The sequence below is a fragment of the Acinonyx jubatus genome, chromosome C1 (assembly GCF_027475565.1).
Source record: "Acinonyx jubatus isolate Ajub_Pintada_27869175 chromosome C1, VMU_Ajub_asm_v1.0, whole genome shotgun sequence".
NCBI lineage: Eukaryota > Metazoa > Chordata > Mammalia > Carnivora > Felidae > Acinonyx > Acinonyx jubatus.
Window position 1 is genome coordinate 41,103,519 of NC_069381.1, and position 27,465 is coordinate 41,130,983.

At 36.7% G+C, this 27,465-nt stretch overlaps 1 protein-coding gene and 1 pseudogene across 3 annotated transcripts in view; both read right to left on the reverse strand.

Annotated features, from left to right (window-relative positions):
• Window positions 1-27,465, reverse strand: part of NRDC (nardilysin convertase) — a 105,077-nt gene that overhangs the window by 56,349 nt on the left and 21,263 nt on the right. For 2 of the 3 annotated variants that reach the window (XR_003420181.2, XM_027059208.2), the window contains exons 2-5: window positions 4,213-4,522; window positions 1,257-1,387; window positions 285-354; window positions 48-129 (exon numbers count right to left, since the gene is read on the reverse strand). Coding sequence is in view for 2 of the 3 variants with exons in the window: in XM_027059208.2 (XP_026915009.1) it covers window positions 48-129; window positions 285-354; window positions 1,257-1,387; window positions 4,213-4,522 (593 nt within the window). In the remaining variant the exon portion in view is untranslated. The remainder of the gene's footprint in view (window positions 1-47; window positions 130-284; window positions 355-1,256; window positions 1,388-4,212; window positions 4,523-27,465) is intronic. The other variant, XM_027059209.2, reaches the window with a different exon arrangement.
• Window positions 17,407-24,172, reverse strand: LOC128313863 (S-adenosylmethionine decarboxylase proenzyme 1-like; annotated as a pseudogene).

Sequence of the window (27,465 nt, forward strand, 5' to 3'; positions counted from 1 at the left end):
TTGGAGGAAAAAACACACTCAGGAATGATATTCTGTAAAGATCTTACTGTGTTCCAAAAAGTGTGCCAGCCCAGGCAGGTCATCTGGATCAGCAAAACTCCCAACTCCAACACAAAGAGCCGCTGCAGACTGGAGTAAGTAGAACACATGCAAATAGTGAGTCAATCCTAAAGGAATAACACTGTCATCACATATTAAGGATTCACTTGGAGATGGATGTTTCCAACAGAAAGTAACAAAATTCTTTCCCTGAGAATCAGGAGGAGCAGCATAGTGAAACTCACCAGAACTGTGTCAGTTTCACCCTGCTGCTCCTCCTCTTGCCATCCTCCCAAATGCTGAACAGGTGCAGACCTAAGGGAAAAAGCAGAAACAGAAAAAAAAAAAAAAGGAAAGGGGACTAGCCAGCCCACCCAAATATCATTTCCTGCCAGCATTTCAGAGTTCCGAACCAAGTATGTTTCCTGACTTAATAGATTTTGGAAATCTGCAGAAATAATTTATCTAGGTAGATTATTTCTAAAGATCTTAGCAATTAACGACTATGTGTTCAGTAACTCAGTTATCAGAGGTGAGACTTCTCAATATGTTACTCAGAAAATTTTGTTTTTATTAAAACAGGGTAAAAAATAACATGTCAGGAAAACATTTAATAAAGATAGTAAATGGTTAAAAAAGAAAGTATTAAAAAAAACTACAGAACTAAACTTTAAAGAGGCTTTTTAGTTCTTCTTTTCTTATTGATGATATACAGAACATATATCTGATCAGTAGGTATTCTCCCAATACCTTGGGCAAATCAGAGTTTTTAACAAAATGGATGGCCAACAGGTATACCAAATTATGCACTAAAAATGATTAGGGTATACCATTATGTGATTGTAAATTAAAAGACACAAAACAGAAGAGGAAAATAGTCTATTTGAATCCTTGAGGATAGGAAGTTGAATTATTAGCTTTCCCCACATTTTAGAAATGTCAATTTTAAAAGGCTAACATTTGGTGATATAGACTGTTTTGATAAATGGTTACTCCTCTAAAAAGAGAGCTTTCAAAAAATAGCATGTACCTGGCATAAAGCCTGACCATGTGTCATAAATGGAAAATATGTTTACAGAAGAACCAAACAGCCTCATTTTACACTGTAAATCCCATTTTGAAGTTGTAGGCACATAAACTCAGTTAAAAAATAGGGGAATATCCACTTCTTCAAACTACAGTCTAACCTGTTCTGGGATGTTTAATAGGTGCCTAACCTGCTTTCAGCTCCAACTACCCCATAAAGATTTCTTGCTTCGACCAGGGTTGAAGACATTTTTGTATAAGATGACTTAAACCACAGTCTATCAGTCAGCTTTGACCACAGCAAAAACAGGCTCTGCGATTGCTAGAAAAGAAATTCATACTTGAGAATTATCTACCCAAGAAATTCATACTTGAGAAATTCATACTTGAGAACTGACTTAAGAAAACCCTGAACAAATCATAATTCTGTATGTATCATACTTAAATTTCAACCTTGTTAGTTTATCAAACCTTTCAGATCAAGAACAACTTCCTTTTGGGAAGATGAAGATGGAGAGGGCTAAAAATGATGCCTCAGGTAAGTAGTTAATTCTTAATTAGGTAAATGTTCTCCAAAAACCTCAAAATTATTTCTTCCCACTTCTTTTATTAACTTTCATATTTACCTTAAACAAGATCCACATTTTTCAAATAAAAATTAAACCATAAAATCACTGAAAAACCCTAAGCTACTCTTTAAGCCATCTCTTACATAGACTATTTCCCTTTTGCATACACTTATTCATTCATGAATATAAATCATTTCCAATGTTACAATCAGTCATAGGATCTTTCCTTTCACTAGTATAACCACTGCAGCTGAATAAACAATTTGATTTCATCTTCAAACTACATTAGGTTCCTGCATTCCTTTCTAATATGATCTAGAACATTAGCAATCAATATCTTATGAGGGAATATATCAACTGAGTTTTCAGAAAAGAAAGGCAGCATCTAAACCATTTTTAAATGAGCACTAGAATCTGATCTTGCTGTTCTAAAAAAGGTAAACATTTAGAGTTTGATCCACCTAAGCAAAATAAAAAGGGGTACCAAAATACTGGATGCACATCTTCATTAGTCAAAGGGGCTTACAACCCCTATAATAAATCTAAAGTATTTTACTATGTCTTGACAATAAAATCGGCTGTCAAAACAAGTCTTTAACCCTAGAGTTTTACTTATCAGTTGACAGATGATATAAAGAAATCCAAAGTATGGAAAAGTTGCTAACAGATATAGAAGGAAACTTTTAGATAGGAAATATTCACTTATTAAGTTATAACATAATCAGTTTTAGAGCTAAAATAGGACTTAAAAATTATGTATATAATATAGGGACACCTGGCTGGCTCAGTCAGTAAGAGTATGTGATGCTTGAACTCAGGATTTTCAGTTCATGTCCCATATTGGGGGAGAGATTACTTAAAGAAAAAATAAAATCTTAAAAAAATAATTACCTATATAATCTAATCCTGTTGTTTTAGAAATAAGAAAATGAAAAGGCGTAAAACCATCCAGATAGAGACAGAGCCAGAATTAGAACTCAGGTTTCCTGACTGTCAGTGTTCTTTTCACTTTGTGACTTATATAATTTCTTCCTATTATTGCTCTATTTGGAATTATGAGATCTATTTTAAATTAATGTATTAGTTCCCAATTTATTTATAAAGACCTTAATACAAAGTATCAAGTGGCATATGTATATATATATTTTTCCTTTCAGTATTTTGGTTTTTATAACTAAAGTTTTCCAACTAAAACCACTTGTCCTAACATGTTACCCCAAAACAGGCATTACTCATAATCTACATAGCAAGGGGCAAATAGCTTCTCACAAACATGACTCAATCCCCTTTCAACAAAAAAGTGAAAAAACTGGTACAATCTTCTTTAAGAAAGTAATTTTTCCAGGAAGAGTGACTATCAAAAGGATTTACTCATAACATATTTACACTACCTATATCTCACATCTTTTTATCTCTGAAGGCTGACCACCTTATGGTAGAATACATTTGACATCTATATTTTAGTCTTAATAATATGAACCTTACTTCATTTGTATGTTGACTGTACCATGTTGAATATATTATCAGTATTCAAGAAACTAGCTTTAACAAACATTTGCTGATCAATCCCACTATAATGCCTCCAAAATATTATCCTCTAATGTAGGTACTCCCTACTGCAAAATGGAGGCATTCTTTAAAAGATATCTAGAGAGGAAAATTCTCCTTATCAAGCCCTATTGATATATTTACTTATTGTTATTATACTTGACCCATGAACAACATAAGTTTGAACTGCCCAGGTCCACTTAACTTATATTTTTCAATAGATACAACACTGTAAATGTACTTTCTCTTACGATTTTCCTCATAACATTATCTCTAGCTCACTTTACTGTAAGAATACAATACATAATACATATACAAAATATGTATTAATCAACTGTTTGTGTTATCAGTAAGTCTTCCAGGGAAAAGTAAGCTATTAGTAGTTAAGTTTTAGGTGAATCAAAAGTTATACATGGATTTCCAACTGCACAGGAGGATGGGGACCCCTAAACCCCACATTGTTCAACAGTCAAAGTTCAACTGCCCATTTTTATTTCAATTCCTCCAACTTACTTGGTGCCTCCCCATAAAGAGAAAAAATACATGAAATTACTAAGCGGAAATTATCCATGAGGATGCTTAGAACCATAGGCCCAGGTGAGAATTCTACACTACCCTGTTCTTTTTCCAGTCCCTCCAAGGATAATATACTCTCCTATCCCTCTATTCCAAGCTAAGAATTGCACAGATCCTCAAATATTACCAGTGAAAACCTCTAAGACTTATGATATGAGATCATTACATTTTGAGTTTTTCTTTATTTTCCATTCATTTCTTTTTTATATATATATGAAATTTATTGTCAAATTGGTTTCCATACTCCATTCATTTCTATAATGAGCTTTTATACTTTCCTAATCAGAGCAAAATGTTTTTTAAATATTATTTTTATACAGAATAAATAGACCTTTACTAAAGATCAAAAGATAAATATATACTTCTTTACATTAAGAAATAAAACATGAATTTAGGACTTATCCCAAAGAATTCCCAAATCAGAAAAAGACATAATAACAGACAAGATTCACACCTGTTTTTCAGTGGTTTTCTTTCTAGCTTCTGCCCTCTCTTCTAATTCTTCTAATTCATTATCCTCAGTATCAAGATCCTCATCATCATGTTCATCCTCATCATCAAACTCATCTTCATCATCAAAACCCTCTTCATCATCATCTTCTATTTCAGCTCCAGAATCTTCATCATCATCGTCGTCATCATCGTCTTCTTCTTCTTCCTCTTCGTCGTCTTCCTCATCATCTGTTGCATCTCCTGTTTTACCTTCCATATTACTTAGGTCTGAAATCAAAAGTGCCTGCAAGCCATTCCGTAATTTGATGTACCTAAAAAAAAGAGGAAAAAAAAAAAATCACAAACATTTTGAGTCAGCTATTCATTACGTCACACAAGTAATCATCTTAGCAGAATTTAAAAAACAAAACAACAAAAAAAAAACCACGGGGCTCAAACTCACGAACCATGAGATCATAATCTGAGCCAAAGCCAACTTAACCTACTGAGCCACTCAGATGCCCCACCATACTTTTATCAGACAAAATGGACTTCAAAACAAAGAAAGTCATTATATAATGATAAAGGTGTCAGTTCATCAAAAGATGTAACAATTGTAAATATGCGTGTTCCCAACACCCAAGCAACAAAATATATTAAGTAAATAATAACAAATCTTAAGGGAAAAATAGACAGCAATACAATAATTATAGGGGAATTCAATATCCCACTATCAGTAATAGACAAATCATCCAGAAAGAAAATCAACAAGGAAACATTCAAATTGAACCACACTTAAAAACAAATGTACTCAATAGACATATAGAACATTCTATCCAACAGCAGCACAATACACATTCTTCTCAAGTGCACATAGAACATTCTCCAGGACAGGTCATATGATAGACTACAAGACAAATCTTAGCAAATTTAAGATTGAAATCATACCAACTATTTTCTCTAACTACAATGGTATGAAACTACTCATTGACAGCAAAAGGAAAGTGAGAAGTTCTACAAAATTGTGGAAACTAAACAACATACTTCTAAACAATTAAGTCAAAGAAGAAATCAAGAGGGGAATAAAAAATTATCTCAAAACAAATGAAAATGGAAATACAACATATCAAATACTGTGGAACACAGCAAAAACTCTTCTGTGAAGACAGTTTATAGCAATAAGTACATGTATTAAGAATTCAGAATGAGGGGCGCCTGGGTGGCTCAGTCGGCTAAGCTTCTGACTTTGGCTCAGGTCATGATCTCACAGTTCGTGAGTTCAATCCCTGCATCAGGCTCTGTGCTGACAGCTCAGAGCCTGGAAACTGCTTTGAGTTCTGTCTCCCTCTCTCTCTGCCCCTCCCCCTCCCTGCTCATTCTCCCCTCTCTCAGAAATAACATTAAAAAAAAAAAATTTTTTTTAAACAATCAGAAGGATCTCAACCTAATTTTGAACCTCAAGAAACTAGAAAATAAGAAATTAAGCCCAAAGTTAGCAGAAGGAAGGAAATAACAAAGATCACAGCAGAAAAATATGCAATGTCAATAAAATACCTAACCTAGAATAAATGGATACATTTCAGAAACACAACCTATCAAGACTGAATCAGGAAGAAATACAAAATCTGAACAGACCAATAACAAAGAGATTGAATCAGTAATCAAAAAACTCCCAACACAAAAAACTCTGGCCTGACAGAATCACTGGAGAATTCTACCAAACATTTAAAGAAGAATTAACTCCTCAAATCCTCCTCAAATTCTTCTAACATAACAAGGATGAGGGAACACTTCCAAACCAGTTCTATGAACCTACCATTACTCTGATAAAGAAACCTATAGGCCAATATGCCTAATGAATACAGATGCAAAAATTCTCATCAAGATATTAGCAAACTGAGTTCAAGAATACATTAAAAGGATATACACCATGACTAAGTGGGAGTTACTCCTGGGATGCAAGGGAGGTTCAATACATGCAAATCAGAAATGTAATACATCACATCAATAAAATGAAAAACAAAAATCACATGATCATTTCCATACACACAAAAAAAGCATTGTATATTATTTACATAATACATCCTCTCATGATGAAAACCCTTAATGTACTGGGCATATAAGGAACATATCTCAGAATAATAAAGGCCACATGTGACAAACTCACAGCTAACATTATAGGCTTACCTCTGAAATACAGGCCAATCCCAAACCACCACAATAAAGTACATATCACAATAAAGTGAGTCAAATGAATTTTTTTGTTTCCCAGTGCACATAAAAGTTATATTTACATTATACTGTAGCCTATTAAGCAATAACATTATGTCTAGAAAAAAATGCATATGCCTTAATTAAAAATACTTTATTGCTGGGGCGCCTGGGTGGCGCAGTCGGTTAAGCGTCCAACTTCAGCCAGGTCAGGATCTCGCGGTCCGTGTGTTCGAGCCCCGCGTCAGGCTCTGGGCTGATGGCTCAGAGCCTGGAGCCTGTTTCCGATTCTGTGTCTCCCTCTCTCTCTGCCCCTCCCCCGTTCATGCTCGGTCTCTCTCTGTCCCAAAAATAAATAAACGTTGAAAAAAAAAAAAAACTTTATTGCTAAAAAAAAAAGCTAACCATCATCTGAGCTTTCGGCAAATCATAATCACTGATCACAGATCACCATAACAATTATAATAATAAAAACATTTGAAACATTGTGATAATTATCAGAAACATGAAGTGAGCAAACGCTGTTGGAAAAATGGTGCCAAAAGATTTGCTTGACACAGCTTTGCCACAAACCCTGTATTTGCAAAAAATGCAGTATCTGTGAAGTGCAATAAAATGAGGTATGCCTGTATACTCGGTGAAAAACTGAAAGTATTTCCTCTAAGGTCAGAAACAAGGATGTCCACTCTCACCACTCCTATCCAATATAGTACTGAAGCCCTAGATAGAGCAATTAGGAAAGACAAAGATAAAAAAGGCATCCAAATCATAAAATAATAATTAAAAACCACTACTATTTGCTGAACATATGATCTTAGAGAAAATCCGAAAAAAACAATCCAAAAACTACCAGTAAACTGGCAGGCTACAAATCAACATACAGAAATTAACTACATTCCTTTACAGTAATGACGAAGCACCTGAAAATGAAATAAAGAAAACAATCCCATTCACATTAGCATCAAAAACAATAAAATACTTAATAAATTTAAGCAAGGAAGTGAAAGATCTGTACAATGAAAACAATGCTTTGCTGAAAGAAATTTAAAAAGATGCCAATGGAAAGCCATCCCATGATCATGGATCAGAAGAATTAATATTGTTAAAATGGCCATACTACCCAAAGCTATTTATATACTCAATGCAATCCCCATCAAAATATCCAAGGCATTCATTCATCACAGAAATAGAAGAAACAATCCTAAAATTTGTGTGGAACCACAAAAGACCTTGAATAGACAAAGCAATCCTGAGAAAAAAGAACAAAGCCAGATGTATCATACTCCTGGATCTCAAACTATACTACAAAAGCCATAGTAATAAAAATAGTATGATACTGGCACAGAAATAGACACATCAACCAGTAAAACAGAATAGAGAGCCCAGAATTAAATCCCTGGATATATGGTGAACAATACTCAACAAAGGAACCAAAAATACCCAATGGTGAAAGGACAGTCTCTTCAGCAAATGACACTATAAAAACTGGAGAAACATACGCAGAGCAGTGAAACTGGACCCTACCTCACACCGCTCAAAGAAATTGAAATGGATCAAAGACTTAAATATAAGACCTGATACCATAAAATTCCTAGAAAAAATGTAGGAAAGAAGCTCACCACCATTGGTCTTGGCAATGATTTTTCTTTTCTTTTTTTTTTTTTTTTACATCTATTTATTTATCTAAGTAATCTCTACACAACATGGGGCTCAAACTCATGACCCCAAGATCAAGATTTGCACACTCCACTGACTGAGCCAGCCAGGCACATCCCTGGCAATGATTTTTCTATACAATGCCAAATGCACAAACAACAAAAGCAAAAAAAAATTAGACTATATCAAACCCAAAACCTTCTGTACAGACCAAGAAACAACTAACAACATGAAAGACAACCTACAGGAGAAAATTTTTACAAACCATATACTGAATAAGGTGTTAATATCCAAAATATATAAAGAACAAAAGTCAACTTAATGACAAAAACAATTCAATTTTAAAAAGGGCAGAAGAACTAGATACTTTTCCAAAGAGAACATCAAAATGGCCAACAAATACATGAAAAGATGCTTAACATCATAGTTATCGGTGAAGTACAAATAAAAACCACAATAAGCTATTATCTCACACCTGTCAGAATAGCTATCATTAAGAAAACAAAAGACAACAAGTGCTAGAGAGAATGTGGTGAAAAGAAAACCCTTAACATTAATGGTAGGTATACAAATTGGTTCAACTACTATGAAAAACAATACGGAGGTTCCTCAAAATATTAAAATTAGATCCACCATGAAATGCAGCAATTCCACTTCTGGGCATATACCCAAAGGAAATGAAAAGAGGAATTCAACAAGATATATGCACTGCCATGTTTATTGCAGCACTATTCATAATAGGCAAGATATGGAAACAACCCAAATGTCCATCAATGACTGAATGAATAAAGTAGATGTGGTATGTACACACAATGGAATATTATTCAGCCATGTGAAAGGACAAAATGGACAGAACTTGAGCACATTATACTAAATGAGATAAGTCAGAGATAAACATATATCACTTATATGTGGTATCTAAAGAGGTTAAACCTGTAAAAAAGAGAATAAAATGGTGGTTGTAAGGGGATGGGAGTTAGGGGTGGGAAGTAAGAGTGATAGTGTTTAAGAGAACAAACTTATAATGAGTAGCAAATAAGCCACAGCAATTTTACACACAGTATAATGAATATAAACAAAAATACTGTACTATAATTAGGTAAGGTGACAAACATCACCGTATCAGCAATATTACAATACAAAAATTTATCAAAGTAACATACTATACACCTTAAACTTACACAATGTTACATACTATATTTATTCAACAAAAAAAGAAAAAGTCAATCCATCAGGAAGAGCTAACAATTATAAATGTCTATGCGCCGAATACCGGAGCCCCCAAATATATAAAACAATTACTCATAAACATAAGCAACCTTATTGATAAGAATGTGGTAATTGCAGGGGACTTTAACACCCCACTTACAGAAATGGATAGATCATCTAGACACATGGTCAATAAAGAAACAAGGACCCTGAATGAGACACTGGATCAGATGGACTTGACAGATATATTTAGAACTCTGCATCCCAAAGCAACAGAATATACTTTCTTCTCAAGTGCACATGGAACATTCTCCAAGATAGATCATATACTGGGTCACAAAACAGCCCTTCATAAGTTTACCAGAATTCAAATTATACCATGCATACTTTCAGACCACAATGCTATAAAGCTTGAAATCAACCACAAAAAAAAGTCTGGAAAACCTCCAAAAGCATGGAGGTTAAAGAACACCCTACTAACGAATGAGTGGGTCAACCAGGCAATTAGAGAAGAATTAAAAAATATATGGAAACAAACGAAAATGAAAACACAGCAATCCAAACGCTTTGGGACGCAGCGAAGGCAGTCCTGAGAGGAAAATACATTGCAATCCAGGCCTATCTCAAGAAACAAGAAAAATCCCAAATACAAAATCTAACAGCACACCTAAAGGAAATAGAAGCAGGACAGCAAAGGCAGCCTAAACCCAGCAGAAGAAGAGAAATAATAAAGATCAGAGCAGAAATAAACAATATAGAATCTAAAAAAACTGTAGAGCAGATCAACGAAACCAAGAGTTGGTTTTTTGAAAAAATAAACAAAATTGACAAACCTCTAGCCAGGCTTCTCAAAAAGAAAAGGGAGATGACCCAAATAGATAAAATCATGAATGAAAATGGAATTATTACAACCAATCCCTCAGAGATACAAACAATTATCAGGGAATACTATGAAAAATTATATGCCAACCTGGAAGAAATGGACAAATTCCTGAACACCCACACTCTTCCAAAACTCAATCAGGAGGAAATAGAAAGCTTGAACAGACCCATAACCAGCGAAGAAATTGAATCGGTTATCAAAAATCTCCCAACAAATAAGAGTCCAGGACCAGATGGCTTCCCAGGGGAGTTCTACCAGACGTTTAAAGCAGAGATAATACCTATCCTTCTCGAGTTATTCCAAGAAATAGAAAGGGAAGGAAAACTTCCAGACTCATTCTATGAAGCCAGTATTACTTTGATTCCTAAACCAGACAGAGACCCAGTAAAAAAAGAGAACTACACGCCAATATCCCTGATGAATATGGATGCAAAAATTCTCAATAAGACACTAGCAAAACGAATTCAACGGCATATAAAAAGAATTATTCACCATGATCAAGTGGGATTCATTCCTGGGATGCAGGGCTGGTTCAACATTCGCAAATCAATCAACGTGATACATCACATTAACAAAAAAAAAGAGAAGAACCATATGATCCTGTCAATCGATGCAGAAAAGGCCTTTGACAAAATCCAGCACCCTTTCTTAATAAAAACCCTTGAGAAAGTCGGGATAGAAGGAACATACTTAAAGATCATAAAAGCCATTTATGAAAAGCCCACAGCTAACATCATCCTCAATGGGGAAAAACTGAGAGCTTTTTCCCTGAGATCAGGAACACGACAGGGATGCCCACTCTCACCACTGTTGTTTAACATAGTGCTGGAAGTTCTAGCATCAGCAATCAGACAACAAAAGGAAATCAAAGGCATCAAAATTGGCAAAGATGAAGTCAAGCTTTCGCTTTTTGCAGATGACATGATATTATACATGGAAAATCCGATAGACTCCACCAAAAGTCTGCTAGAACTGATACATGAATTCAGCAAAGTCACAAGATACAAAATCAATGTACAGAAATCAGTTGCATTCTTATACACTAACAATGAAGCAACAGAAAGACAAATAAAGAAACTGATCCCATTCACAATTGCACCAAGAAGCATAAAATACCTAGGAATAAATCTAACCAAAGATGTAAAAGATCTGTATGCTGAAAACTATAGAAAGCTTATGAAGGTAATTGAAGAAGATTTAAAGAAATGGAAAGACATTCCCTGCTCATGGATTGGAAGAATAAATATTGTCAAAATGTCAATACTACCCAAAGCTATCTACACATTCAATGCAATCCCAATCAAAATTGCACCAGCATTCTTCTCGAAACTAGAACAAGCAATCCTAAAATTCATATGGAACCACAAAAGGCCCCGAATAGCCAAAGTAATTTTGAAGAAGAAGACCAAAGCAGGAGGGATCACAATCCCAGACTTTGGCCTCTACTACAAAGCTGTAATCATCAAGACAGCATGGTATTGGCACAAAAACAGACACATAGACCAATGGAATAGAATAGAAACCCCAGAACTAGACCCACAAACGTATGGCCAACTAATCTTTGACAAAGCAGGAAAGAACATCCAATGGAAAAAAGACAGTCTCTTTAACAAATGGTGCTGGGAGAACTGGACAGCAACATGCAGAAGGTTGAAACTAAAACACTTTCTCACACCATTCACAAAAATAAACTCAAAATGGATAAAGGACCTGAATGTGACACAGGAAACCATCAAAACCCTAGAGGAGAAAGCAGGAAAAGACCTCTCTGACCTCAGCCGTAGCAATCTCTTACTCAACACATCCCCAAAGGCAAGGGAATTAAAAGCAAAAGTGAATTACTGGGACCTTATGAAGATAAAAAGCTTCTGCACAGCAAAGGAAACAACCAACAAAACTAAAAGGCAACCAACGGAATGGGAAAAGATATTTGCAAATGGCATATCAGACAAAGGGCTAGTATCCAAAATCTATAAAGAGCTCACCAAACTCCACACCCGAAAAACAAATAACCCAGTGAAGAAATGGGCAGAAAATATGAATAGACACTTCTCGAAAGAAGACATCCGGATGGCCAACAGGCACATGAAAAGATGTTCGGCGTCGCTCCTTATCAGGGAAATACAAATCAAAACCACACTCAGGTATCACCTCACGCCAGTCAGAGTGGCCAAAATGAACAAATGAGGAGACTATAGATGCTGGAGAGGATGTGGAGAAACGGGAACCCTCTTGCACTGTTGGTGGGAATGCAAATTGGTGCAGCCGCTCTGGAAAGCAGTGTGGAGGTTCCTCAGAAAATTAAAAATAGACCTACCCTATGACCCAGCAATAGCACTGCTAGGAATTTATCCAAGGGATACAGGAGTACTGATGCATAGGGACACTTGTACCCCAGTGTTCATAGCAGCACTCTCAACAATAGCCAAATGATGGAAAGAGCCTAAATGTCCATCAACTGATGAATGGATAAAGAAATTGTGGTTTATATACACAATGGAATACTACGTGGCAATGAGAAAGAATGAAATATGGCCTTTTGTAGCAACGTGGATGGAACTGGAGAGTGTGATGCTAAGTGAAATAAGCCATACAGAGAAAGACAGATACCATATGGTTTCACTCTTATGTGGATCCTGAGAAACTTAACAGAAACCCATGGGGGAGGGGAAGGGAAAAAAAAAAAAAAAAGAGGTTAGAGTGGGAGAGAGCCAAAGCATAAGAGACTGTTAAAAACTGAGAACAAACTGAGGGTTGATGGGGGGTGGGTGATGGGTATTGAGGAGGGCGCCTTTTGGGATAAGCACTGGGTGTTGTATGGAAACCAATTTGACAATAAATTTCATATATAAAAAAATAAAAATAAAAATAAAATACAAACAGGAAAAAAAATAAATAAAAAATAAAAAAAATAAAATAAATTACTCACTAAATTATGCACACATGTAATATGACCAAAGCCATTAGAATAAGTGCTTAAGAAACACCCTAGAAAGAAATATATTAAAATATACCCAATGGATGGTTTTGTGTAGTTAAATGAGTGGTTTTTATTTTTCTGCTTTTCCATATTTTACACTATCATCTGAACATCTAGATTACATCTAACATTGAAGTAGCAAAATGAATTAAAAAAAATAGTGTTAGGATGAAAAAAGCCTGTGAGGTTTTTTAAGGAAAAGTAGGCCTCCACACCCACCATATTGAGCCACTGCTCTCCTGACCACTTACACATAAACTCACAACACTAGTTCCTATTCAGGCAAGAAGCCCTCTCACTACTAATTTCATACCTTAGTAGTTGAGACACAGGCCTTCAGGTTAGTCTAACTTGTTTTAAGAGTTGGATTGTATTTGGGATGAGCACTGGGTGTTGTATGGAAACCAATTTGACAATAAATTTCATATTAAAAAAGTTAAAAAAATAAAATAAAGGGGAGGAAAAAAAGACAAAAAAAAAAAAAGAAAAAGAAAAAGTCAGTCTAGCAGAAACTGGGAAGAATAATGTGCAAAGAAAGATGACTTAAGATGAAAGACTGAACATATAGATTTACCTACTTTCATACCAAAAATCACATTTAAATAACCAAAAAAGTTATATTTCATTTTGGTGTTGAGAATAAAATCATGACAGACTCAGAAAATAGAAAAGGACACTGTTAGCAGATCAGAAGTTTTTAGAAATTATTAGAAAACAGTAAGTAAATTTAATTAGACTAATGGAGAAAATAGAAAGGAGAACTGCAGGCCTACCTAAATATACATGATAAAACATTACTTCTTCCCAAGAAGCCCTGGAGGAAGCCTAAACTCCACACCAAAAAATGAAAGTAGGGAGAGACTCAGGGCAAGACGCTCAATTATTAACTGAAATGGAAATAACCCAAATGTCTAGTGACAGCAGAATGGAGAAACTGTGGTATGTTCAAAGAATGTATTTCTTTTTCACATAATATTATAATACAGAAAAATACAGGGGCGCCTGCGTGGCTCAGTCAGTTAAGCGCCTGACTTCGGCTCAGGTCATGATCTCAGGGTTTGTGGGTTCGAGCCCTGCGTCAGGCTCTGTGCTATCAGCTCGGAGCCTGGAGCCTGCTGCAGATTCTGTGTCTCCCTCTCTCTCTGCCCCTCCCCTGCTCATACTCTCTCTCTCTCTCTCTCTCTCTCTCTCAAAAATAAATAATAAAGATTTTAAAAAAATGTTTAAACACAGGAAACTACATAATCCAACAAAAAGCTACATATGTGGTAAATCTTAAAAATATAGTAAGTGTAGGGGCATCTGGGTGGCTCAATCAGTTAAGTGTCCAACTCTTAGTTTTGGCTCAGGTCATGGAATTCTCTCTCTCTCCCTCTCTTACCCCTCCCTCCAAGCTCTGTCTCTCTCTCTCTCCAAATAAGTAAACTTAAAAAAAAAAAAAAAATAGGGGCACCTGGGTGGCTTAGTCAGTTAAGTGTCCAACTTTGGCTCAGATCATGATCTCATGGTTGGTGGGTTCGAGCCCCACATGGGGCTCTGTGCTGACAGCTCAGAGCATGGAGTCTGCTTCAGATTCTGTGTCTCCCTCTCTCTCTGCCCCTCCCTGTTCATGCTCTCTTAAAAATAAATAAAATATTTTTTAAATTAAAAATATGAGTATAAAAAGCATATCACAAAGGATTATATACCATATGAATATCATTTATATAAAACCAAAAAAAAAAAAAGGAAAAGTAAAGACTATATTTGGCTACACATATGCATGTGATAAAACTTCTTTTTAAACAAAGGAATGATAAATACAAAATTCAGAATAGTTATGGGGGCAAACAATATGGGAGGGTAGAGGAAGGGGCATGTGGCAGAACACTAAAGTAGATCCTAGTTTTGTTTTTTATTTAAAAAAATTTTTGACCTTTACTTATTTTGATCTTTATTTATTTTTGAGAGACAGAGAGACAGAGCATGAACTGGGGAGGGGCAGAGAGAGAGGGAGACACAGACTCAGATGCAGGTTCCAGGCTCTAAGCTATCAGCACAGAGACTGACACAGGGCTAGAACTCACAGACTGCAAGATCATGACCTGAGCTGAAGTCGGACACTTAGGCTGAGCCACTCAGGTGCCCCTGAAGTTTTTTGTTTTTTTTTTAATGTTTTATTTATTTTTGACTGAGAGAGAGACAGAGCATGAGTGGGGGAAGGGCAGAGAGAGGGAGACACAGAATGTGAAGCAGGCTCCAGGCTCTGAGCTGTCAGCACAGAGCCTGACATGGGGCTCGAACTCATGGACCGCGAGATCATGACCTAAGCCGAAGTCCGATGCTCAACCGACTGAGCCAGCCAGGCGCCCCATGAAATAGTTTTAAGTTGAGTAATAGGTTATCCATTTTGGGGTTTATTATGCACCATAAACGCTGTGTGTTCTCTTTTGTATATATAAAATATTAGTCTTGGAGCTCCTGGGTGGCTCAGTCGGTTAAGCGTCCCACTTCGGCTCAGGTCGTGATCTAGCTGTCCGTGAGTTCGAGCCCCGCGTCGGGCTCTGTGCTGACAGCTCAGAGCCTGGAGCCTGTTTCAGATTCTGTGTCTCCCTCTCTCTGACCCTCCCCCATTCACGCTCTGTCTCTCTGTCTCAAAAATAAATAAACGTTAAAAAAATAAATAAAAATAAAATATTAATCTTATAAATTTCTTAAGTAACAATCAAAGGAACTTCATTAATAATAGGCCAGTCAGGTCATGCTCCTCTGTGCCAAATAATCAACTCAACAGCAGTAGGATATGTTAAAATCAAAGAGGTATTTTCTAAGAATGTGAACAATCTGTCAAGAAATGCATCCTAGGATAAATCTTAAGACACAGAATCTTCAAAAGGCAAACATCAAGGCATGTAAAAAAAAAAAAAAAAATCGGGTGGGGGGGAACACCCCAAACAGCCTTTGTAAAATGTGTTTTTTTTACTAGCTTCAAATTTTCAAAACCAGAAAAAGAAAAGGGTGGGGGTGGGTGGAGGCATTCTACTTTCAAAATAATCCTAAGCATTCCACTTGCAAAATAGATCACAGGGAGCCTGGGTGGCTCAGTGGGTTAAGCATCTGACTCTTTGATTTCAGCTCAGGTCATGATCTCACAGTTTGTGAGATTGAGCACTGCATCAGGCTCCACACTAACAGTATGGAGCTTGCTTGAGATACCCTCACCCCCTCTCTGTCCCTCCCCCTGCCGTGCATGCTCTCTCTCTCTCTCAAAATAAACTTAAAAATCTATCCTCAGCAGTCTGAAAAAGCAGATCAGGTGTGTTATGGGCTAAATTATGTTCTCCCAAAGTCATATGTTGAAGTCCTAACCTCTAGTACCTCAGACTGTGACTATATTTAGAAATAGAACCTTTAAAGAGATATGACTAAGTTAAAATGAGGCCATTGAGGTGAACCCTAATCCAATCTGACTGGTATACTTATAAGACAAAGACATTTGGACACAAAGACACCAGATGTATCTACACAGATAAAAGATCACATGAGGACAGAGCAAGAAGGCAGCCACCTGTAAGTCATAGAAGCCTCAGAAGAAACCTACTATTGACACTCAAATCTTGGGACTTCTAGCCTCCAAAATTGTAAGAAAGTAAATTTCTGTTGTTTAAGGCACCCAGTCTGTGGTATTTTGTCAAAACAATCCTAACAACTAATACAAGGCACTTCACTTTTCAAAAATCATCAATGGCTTCCTGTCATACTTGGAATAAAATCCAAAATCGTTACCAGAGCCTAGAAAGCTCCACATAATCTGTCCACCCACTACCTCTCCAACCTGCTTTCCCTCCACTCTTCCCTCATCCTCTTTGCTCTAACCAAATGACTCTTGTTTCAAGAACATTCCCAACAGGCTTCACACTGGGGCCTTTGGGCTTGCTACTCCCAGTCCTAAAGCTCTATCCCAAGTACAGTATTTGCATGACTGTTCCACCTAGTTCAAGTCTTTACTGAAATTTCCCCTTTTCAGAAACTTTCTCTGACCACACTATCTAAAATAGCACCCCAATCTCTATGCTCTTTTATCCTTTTACTTTTTTCTCAACATTTGGCTCTCTCCTTCCTTCCTTCCTTCTTACCTTTTCTCCCTCCCTTCCTTCTTCCTTCCCTTCCTTCCCATCTTTCTATTGTCTACACCTTTAGAATGTTAGTTCTGAGAGCAGAGCTCTTCTTTTTCTTCACAGCCATATCCCCAGCACCAGAGACATTGTCTGGCACTTAGTAAACGTTTTAAGAGACATTGTTTGGCACTTAGGAACCATTTAAAGATTTGTTGAATGAACAGAAGAAGGTTAATGCCTGATACATGGTAGGTATTTAATATCTGCTAAATGAAACAAAATATCAGATAAAATCTAACACCTACTTTTATAGAAACAAATAAAAATATGTGTATATGGGCACCTGGGTGGCTCAGCTGGTTAAGCCTCAGACTCTTGATTTCAGCTCATGTCAGGATCTCACAATTCATGGGATTGAGCCCCATGTCAGGCTCTACACTGAGTGTGCAGCCTACTTGGTCTCTCTCCCCCTCTCTCCCCTTTCCTCTTACTCTCTCAAAATAAACATTAAAAAGAAAAGTATGTGTACACCTGTACACATTAAATATATATAAAGGTATAAACCAAATGTAACATATATATGTACAGAGAGGAATAAAAGTAGAGCAGGATACAAAGAATCTCCATGCTTTAAAAATTAGTCTATAGTCTATCACTTCTGTACTTTTCAATCTTTTGTAATAAAAGTATGTTCAATTATTATATAATAAAAATTTAGTAAAAATCCAAAACCCACTACTCAACAAATTAAGAACACACATATACACACATAAAGCCCTTAGCTTTATAGAGGGTTATCTTTCATAAATCAACACCAAGTCCATTTAAAGAGCCATGGGGAAAAAATGCTCTTTATCAACACTTTTTTTTTTTAACAGTGTATTGCTTTATTGAGAGGGGGTCAGGAGGCAAGACACCATGGCAAGGAATGAAATCAATTTTTAAAAAAGTACAGGTACAAGAAGCAATAATGTTAAAATAGTAATACACAAAATGGATAACTGCAATCATTTCTTAAAGAGGACTCGGCTCATGGAAGATACATTTTAAACGCTGTTGCAAAAAACAACTGTATGAAGTAGAAATTGGTTTCAGTAATATTAGTAGAGAATATGTTCTGGAAAGTGGAGGTAAATGGATGTAAAATCCTGGCAGCAATTTAATAGAACAGTCCCAGATGATTAGGCTGAGGCCAACACCTAATGAGGACAAAAAGCCTTGTCTGTGGGGAATTTTGGATGATACATGGAGAAATATTACATTGTGCATAAGCCAAATTGAATTGTTTTCACAAGTGTTGTCAAGTTTCATATAGTAAAAAGTTTTTTCTACATGCACTTCAATTTCACAGCAAGAGTGGCATAGGATACCTAAACACAGAAGAGAGCATTCATGCAAGATATCTAACTCCTTCATATAATAATGCATATAATTCAAAATGATTACATTATCATTACATCTAGGGCTTTCTGCAGCTGCAAGGTAGTGGTTATGGAAAGCATGGCTCCCGGTATCAATATCTAAAAAGCAGCCACCACCTCCTTCTATGTGTGTTCTCTTTTTGCATTTGTTCTTATCAACTCCGCTGTTGTTGATGCTTCTTAGCAAAACTGGTAAAAACAAAATTGTAATCATTGAACATAATGCTCTGGCAAGCAAAACATTTAAAACCTTCAATCTTCTGGGGTGAAGAAAGCACTGTGCAACATTTAGAACTCTGATTTACAAACAGGGTGGTCACAAATTTTCCTGGCTTGAAGATTTCCACAACTTTCCTGACCAGGTCATCATAGGAGGTCTGACTTAAGTTTGTTTCAAAGCTAACATAAGAAAATTCTGATTCTGGAGTGATGTGAATAGTCCAATAAGTTCTATCCGATTTCATTCCATTTATCGAATACCCACAAGGATTGAACAGTGTGGCATCAATGACAGAACCTGGTATCACGTCACGAATTCCACTCTCACAAGTGACATCCTTTGCAGTAATACCATCTTTCATGTAGAACTGGTCCATAACTGCTGGGTCAAGCTCACTCATCAGAATTTCCACGGTCTGATCTGGCTGACTGATTACCTGAGTCTCTGGAAAATCCAAAGTATACAAGTACCAACAGTCAGAATTCACACGTCCCATACAATATGCTGCTCCATTTGGGAAAACTGCATTAATTCTATTTCTTCCTGGAAATTCCAGTGTGGGTACCCTTGATGAGAAGACTTTGTGAAATTCTTACGAGAATAAAAGCTTTGAATTGAGTCAAATCCATTGTAATCCCTAGCAAGTTTCAACAGAGGAACCAACATTTTCAGCAAGAGGGTGGTACCACAGGTCTTCAAAATGAAACGTCTCTTAGAGACAAACGTGCTACTCTCACTGAGTACATAAGCTTCCTGCTTGTCAGTTGTCACTTATGATTGAACATTGCACATCCTTCAAAAAGTATGTCCCACTCGGATCTTGGGATAGTGCAAAGATCCCCAGATATTTGGTTTAAGTCAGGTTGCTGCCTAGAGAACCAAACCTCCAGCAGCTTCTCAGTCCCTTCGAAAAACTGTGCAGCTTCTGTCACCGTGAGACTAGCAAACAACCAACAACCACAGAAAATCAACTAAATTAAATCTCTTCTCCCACCGCTGCTGCCGTCGCTGCAGATTGTTCCAGTTGTGCTACTAAAGTTCAGTTTCCTTTTTTTTTGCTATAATTTTATATTAATTTTTTTTAAAAAAGGATTAATAAAATTTTCCTGGCTTTTTTTTTCATGAGTGAAAGTTGAACGAACATGAGCCTGTTGGAAATAGAGGCAGATACAGTTCAGTCTCCTGTAGTCCGCTGTTTCCCTGTTAAAGAGAGTAGAGTGAGCACTAGCTATGTCGTCAGCCATACTGTGGAAGCTCATCACTTCTATTCAACATTGTATTGGAAGTTCTAGTCAATGAAAAAGATCCATGATATAAATAAATAAACAGGAACTATGAGGCAAAAATACTGAAAGCTAAAAGAATTCATTGCAAAATATATGATTACCTAGAGAATGCAAGAATTTAGAAAAACAAAACAAGGAGCTGGTGGCTCAGTTGCTTAAGCATCCAACTATTGATTCATCTCAGGTCATGATCCCACGGTCCTGAGACTGACCTCTGCATCGGGCTCCACTGTGGGCATGGAGCCTGCTTAAGATTTTCTCTCTCCCTCTCCCTCTGCCTCTCTCTCTCCCTCTCTTAAAAGAAAAGAAAAAAACAGAAGAAAAACAAAAATATTAGTATGAAACAGAGTTCCACAAAGTATTCAAATCAAGAACCATGAACAAAAAATCATGAACTTTCCTATATATCAAACAAAACCAATTAAAATGAGATTTAAATATAAGACCCCATTCACAAAAACAACAGAAACTATAAATACCTAAATATACACTTAATAACAATAGCTAACATATTGTGTTAACTTACAGGTCTTAACCATTTAATCCTCACAAAAACCCTAATGAGTTATTATTCTTCCCATTTTATGGATGAGAAAACTAAAGTATAAAAAGGGGTTTTTATTTGCCCAAGCTTAGCACACACTGAACCCAAATAGCATGGCACTAGAACTCATTCTTTTCACTACTACTCAACACAATCAACATGCAGAAAAGTAGAAAACTGCAGAAGAAAATAAAAGACGTGACTAATCATACCATGCTGGTGAATGAAAACACCTGATATTGTAAAGATATAAATTCCTTCCCACATGAAATCTGTAAATTCAAGGCAATTCCAATAAGAAAAAATCTCAAGAAGATTTTTTGTGCAACATAACATACACACTGATTCTAAAATTCATGAGGACAAGAGTCACAAAAAAGGCAAGAACATTTTGAAAAGGGAAAACAATAGAGGGAAGAGCCTTACCAATTATAAAAATATAAACTTTTAAATGAATTGAAATCAAACAGTATACTGGTACAGGAACACTTACAGATCAATGAAACAATATTCTAGAAACAGCAGTCTTTATAATACTGCTGCCAACACCATTTATTATGATTCATAAATGATGCTGAAACAACAGGCAATATCTACTTCCTTACATTCAACACATATAAATTTCAGAGAGATTATAGAACTAAAAGGAAAAAATGTTCTAAAAGTATTTTTTTTTTAATGTTTATATTTGAGAGCACACATGCACGCACGGGAGGGGCAGAGAGAAAGAGGGAGACAGTGAATCCAAAGCAGGCTCTGCTCTATCAGCAGAAAGCCAGATGTAAGGCTCAAAATCACAAATCATGAGATCATAACCTCAGCCAAAGTCAGATGCTAAACCGACTGAGCCACCCAGGCACCCCTACAAGTATTGTTTTAATGTTTATTTATTCATTTTGAGAGAGAGAGAGAGAGACAGAAACAGAGAGAGAGAAAGAGAGAGGCAGAGAGGGAGAGGTACAGGGAGAGGGAGAAGAGAATCCCAAGCAGGCTCCGCACTGTCAGCGCAGAGCCCGACACAGGGCTCAATCTCACACCCTGAGATCATGATCTGAGCCAAAGTCAGACACTTAACCCACTGAGGCACCCAGGTGCCCCTAATTTAAAACTTTTTTTAAAACAAAGCATCATAAACAAAACAAAGAGCAAACTGCATACAGGCATACCTCAGAGATATTACAGGTTCAGTTCCAGATGCCATAATAAAGCAAATATCACAGTAAAGTGAGTCAAGTAAATTATGTTTCCCTGTGCATGTAAGTTATGTTTACACTATGCTGTCATCTATTAAGTGTGCAATAGCATTGTCTAAAAATATATACATACTTTAATTTAAAAAGACTTTTAGGGCTAAAAAATCATCATCACCCAAGCTTTCAGTGAGTCATAATCTTTTTGCTGGTGGAAGGTCTTGCTTCGATGTTCATGGCTGCTAACTGATCGTGGTGGTGGCTGTTAAAGCACAGGTTGGCTGTGGCAAGTTCTTAAAATAAGACAATAAAGTTGACTGCATCAACTGACTCTTCCTTTCACAAAGGATTTTTCTGTAGCATACAATGTTTGACAACATTATATCCACAGAACTTTTTTAATTTTAATGTTTATTTTTATTTTTGAGAGAGAGAGAGAGTAGGAGTGGGGAAGCGGCAGAGAGAGAGGGAAACGCAGAATCTGAAGCAGGCTTCAGGCTCTGAGCTGTCAGCACAGAGCCCAATGCAGGGCTCAAACCCATGAATCTCAAGATCATGACCTCAGCCAAGGTTGGATGCTTAACTGACTGAATCACCCAGGAGCCCCTACCCCAGAACTTCTTTAAATTAATCTTCTCAAACTCAACTGCTACTTTATCAACAAGTTTATATAGTAATCTAAATACTTTGTTGTCCTTTCAACAATCTTCATAGCATCTTTACCAGGAGTAGATTCCATCTCAAGAAATCACTGTCTTTGTTCACCCATAAGAAGCAACTCCTCATCCATTCAAGTTTTATCATGAGGTTGCAGCAATTCAGTCACACTTCAGCCTCCACTTCTAATTCTCTCGCTCTTTCCACAACATCTGCAGTTAGTTCCTCCATGGAAGTCTTGAACCTCTCAAAGTCATCCATGAGGGTTGGAATCAGCTTCTTCCAAACTCCTATTCATGTACTTGTAGGTATTCTGACCTCTTCCCATGAATCACAAATGTTCTCAACGGCATCTAGATCATGAATCCTTTCCAGCAGGTTTTCGATTTACTTTTTGCCCGGATCCAAGAGAGGAATCAATATCTATGGCAGATATAGCCTTATAACATGTATTTGTTAAATAATAAGAGAAGCCAAAATTACTACTTGATCCATGAACTGCAGAATGGATGTTGTGTTATCATGCATGAAAACATTCATCTCACTGTACATCTCCATCATAGCTCTTGGTGACCAAGTGCATTGTCAATGAGCAGTAATATTTTTATTTTTTTAATGTTTATTTATTTTTGAGAAAGAGAGAATGCAAGTGCACACAAGCAGGGGAGGGCCAGAGACAGAGAGAGACAGAGAATCCCAAGCAGGCTCCGCGATGTCAGTGCAAAGCCCAACAGGGAACTCTAACTCATGAACCAGGAGATTCATGACCTGGGCCAAAGTCGTACACTCACTCAACTGAGCCACCCAGGCACCCCAGTAATATTTTTTTAAAAATAATAATAAAATAAAATGAGCAGAAATCTTTTTTTTTTTTAAAGGAATCTTTTTTTTCTCTGAGCAGGTCTCAACAGTAAGCTTAAATATTCAGTAAGCCATGTTGTAAACAGATGTGCTATCATCCGGGCTTTGTTGTTCCATTTATAGAACACAGGCAGAGTAGATTAAGCATAATTCTTAAAGGCCCTAGGATTTTCAGAATGGTAACTGAGAACTGGCTTCAATTTAGAACCACCAGCTGCATTAGCTCCTAACATGAGAGCCTGTCCTTTGACGCTTTGAAGCCAGGCACTGACTACTCTTCTCTAGCTATTAAAGTCCTAGGTGGCATCATCTTCAGCTACACTGAAAATCTATTTAGTGTAGCCACCTTCATGAATTATTTTAGTCAGATCTTCTGGATAACTTGCTGCAGCTTCTATATCTTGCTGCTTCACCTTGCACTTTTATGGAAACAGCTTCTTTCTTTAAACTTCATAAATTAACCTCTGCTAGCTTCAAAATTTTCTTTTGCAGCTTCCTCACCTCTCTCGACCTTTATAAAATTGAAGAGAATCAAGGCCTTGTTTTGGATTAGGCTTTGATTTAAGGAAATAATCTATCCAAACCATTCAAACTTTCTCCCTTATCAGGCTGTTCTGCTTTCTTGTCATTCTTATCATTACTGTATTCACTGAAGTAGTACTTTTGATTGCATTCACAATTTGGCTAACTGGCTCAAGAGATCTGGCATTCAGTCTATCTCAGTTTTTTAATTTTTTTTTGTTTATTTATTTTTGAAAGAGAGAGAGAGAGAGAAAGGGAGACACAGAATCTGAAGCAGGCTCCAGGCTCTGAACCGTCAGCACAGAGCCCAACACGGGGCTCAAACTCCTGGACCGTAAGATCATGACCTGGGCCAAAGTCAGCCACTTAACTGAGCCACCCAGGCACCCCACAGTCTCAGTTTTTGACATGACTTCCTCACTAAGCTTAATCACTTCTAGCATTTGACTTAAATAAAGTAAGAGACACAAGTCTCTTCCTTTCACTTGTACACTTAACTGTAGAGTTATGAACTGGCCTAATGTCAATATTGTTACATCTCAGGGAACAGGGAAGCCCAAGGAAGAGAGAGGCAGGTGAATGACGAGTCAGTGGACCAGTCAGAACACACACAACATTTATTGACTAAGCTTGCCATCTTATATGGCCACACTTTGTGGCATCCCAAAACAATTACAATAGTAATATCAAAGATAACTGATCACAGATCACCATAATGTAGTAATAATAAAATAATAAAAATAATAATAATGATGATGAAAATTACCGAAATGGGGCACAGAGACACAAAGTTAGCAAATGCTGCTAGAAAATGGTGCTGATAGACTTGATTGACAAAGGGTTGCCACAAACCTTCAATTTATGGGGGGGGGGGGGAGGGGGAATGCAGTATCTGTAAGGTGCAATAAAGCAAAGCACAGTAAAATGAGGTATGCCTGTGCTGAGAGAAAATATCAACGATATATAAAAGTTCCTTCACATCAATGAGCAAAGAAACAAAACTAAGGAAAACAGGTTTTACTATTTATTTATTTATTTACTTATTTATTTATTTATTTACAGATCAAGCATGAGCAGGGGAGGGGCAGAGAAAGGAAGAGAGAGAATCCCAAGCAGGCTCTGTGCTGTTAGCATGGAGCCCGATGCAGGGCTCAAACTCACGAACCGTCAGATCATGATCTGAGCTGAAATCAAGAGTTGGATGCTTAACTGACTGAGCCACCCAGGTGCCCCAAGGAAAACAAGTTTTACAAAGATATAAAAACATTTCAAGAAGAACCACAAGACATCCAATAAATGAAATGATGATGAAACTCACCAGAAATCAAAGATAACCAAATTAAAACAATAATATATTTTTCATCTAGCAAACTAGCTAAAAAAATAAAAATTACTGCTATCTAATAGCAGTAATGACAAGGGAGAGAATATTCTCACCTAGTCTGGGGGTTCTGCTTACATAATCGTTCTGCTTACATAAATGGGTTAGAAAAAAGTGCCCAAGGTTAGGTAGCAAAATATTGTAATGGGATCACAAGTGAAATTACTTTCCATCTGACACCAATATACTATTATACTTTGATCACAAACTCCACTTGCCCCCAGACCCTTTGCTCCTTACATATACAAGTTAATGATTACTGTCTGATTGTTTTCTCCACATTTACATGTGTAAATCTTGTTTTCTTCATGTTCACCACATGAGTAATAATCTTGTGAGCTCAAAAAATAGAGATGAAACCTCTGTTCACCACTCGTCTCCTCCCAAACATTAGCCTCTCTCATATTCAATTCTGCGTCCGCTCTCTTGATGGACAAGAGAGAACTCCAGACTTATAGTGTGCAACACTGTTTATAAATCTCAATTGGTATAGTGTTTGTATAGGGAAATACAGCTATACCCATTAAAATGTAAACTCTGCATACTTTTAACCTCATAATTTCATTTCTAGGTATCTTATGGAAATATTCATATACACCATAAAGATATGTCAACAGTGTTCACTAAAGCAACATTTGATAGAGAAAAACTAGAAATTACCCAAATGTCCACAGATAGATGAATGTGCAAATAAATTATTCTACAACCATAACATAGCATACTACTTATCCTTCAAGACCTCATTTTCTCATATAGAGAGAAAATAGTGAGGCAAGTTCCAGCCTAAATTGCTATTTTTAGGCCTAGATAGTGCTAAATCATTTTAGTCAAAAAGAATACTTGGAGGGCTAACAGTGTAATTACATAAACTTGTCATTACTTCCCCCCAAACGATTTAGTCTCAAATATTTGTATGTATATAAGATGTCACCTATCTCTAAGAAAACTTCTCTTCCTCCAACTTATTCAATTTGTCTTCCTTTATTTGGTTTCATTCTCCCATTGCTCCTGTACTGATAGTGAAGACTGAAGTAGATGATATTATTCTCTCCATCATAAAGTATCCACCCACTCACTTTTATTTGTTCCATTAACAAGCTAACCTTTTGTTAAGAAGCCCACTTTCAGTCACTAAAATTACCAGTTACAAGCTCACATATTTAAATGCAAAAATACTTGAGACCACATGGTGAGGGTAGGGAGAGTGGGGACAAGTTACATAGTTACAAAGTAAGCCCTCCCAAATACCCTCCTTTTTTTAAATTTTTTTAAGTTTATTTATTTTGAGAGACAAAGAGAACGAAAGGGGGAGAGGCAGAGAGAGAAAGGGAGAGAAAGAATCTCAAGCAGGCTCTGCACTGCAGGCTAAAACTCATGAACCGTGAGACCATGACCTGCCTGAAACCAAGGGTTAGAGACTTAACAAATTGAGCCACCAGGCGCCCCACAATATCCACTTTTAACCTAAAGAGATTTAGCACTGTTTAGACCTAGAATTAACAATTTAAGGCTAGAGCCTTTATCATTAATTACAGCACATTTGGAATTTTAGACATCTTTGCAGTTTAAAACTGCAGGCCTGGTTCAAGAAATCAATAAAAGCATTAAAAAAGCTTTAAAAAATCAAATCCCTGTTTACCCTTGCCTATAATTCTAGGCCAGCTGCAACTCTTGAGTCAAAACAGCCCATATACTAAAACTGACATGACCAGCCTGAATCAACTAAAGTGTTCTTACCCAAGCAGCATTAGTTTAAAGCTAAACATACAACTGTTTTTTAAAAAAGCTATGGGGGATGGGGGGCGCAGGGAGAAGACCTGCATGGTACAACATAGTTCTTGCAAATAACCACGCTCAAAAAACTCACATGCCTCTTTACTTGTTAAAACATAATACCAAGCCACTGTATTTAGGACCCACCAGAGGTACATTTTGCTCCCCAAATGGCAGTCCTTCCCCATTTCTCAAGGTTCCTCAGTTATGGAACAGGTGTTAGGTTATTAGGTGTGACTGATTATTTTAATAATGGCCCCAATTACTGACATAGCTAATCTTCCCACAAGGGTCAGAGGCTATTTCTCTCAACCCCTTAAATCTAGGCTAGTTTTGTAAATTTTGTCCTATATATTGTGATGAAATTGATGTGTAAGTCCTGGA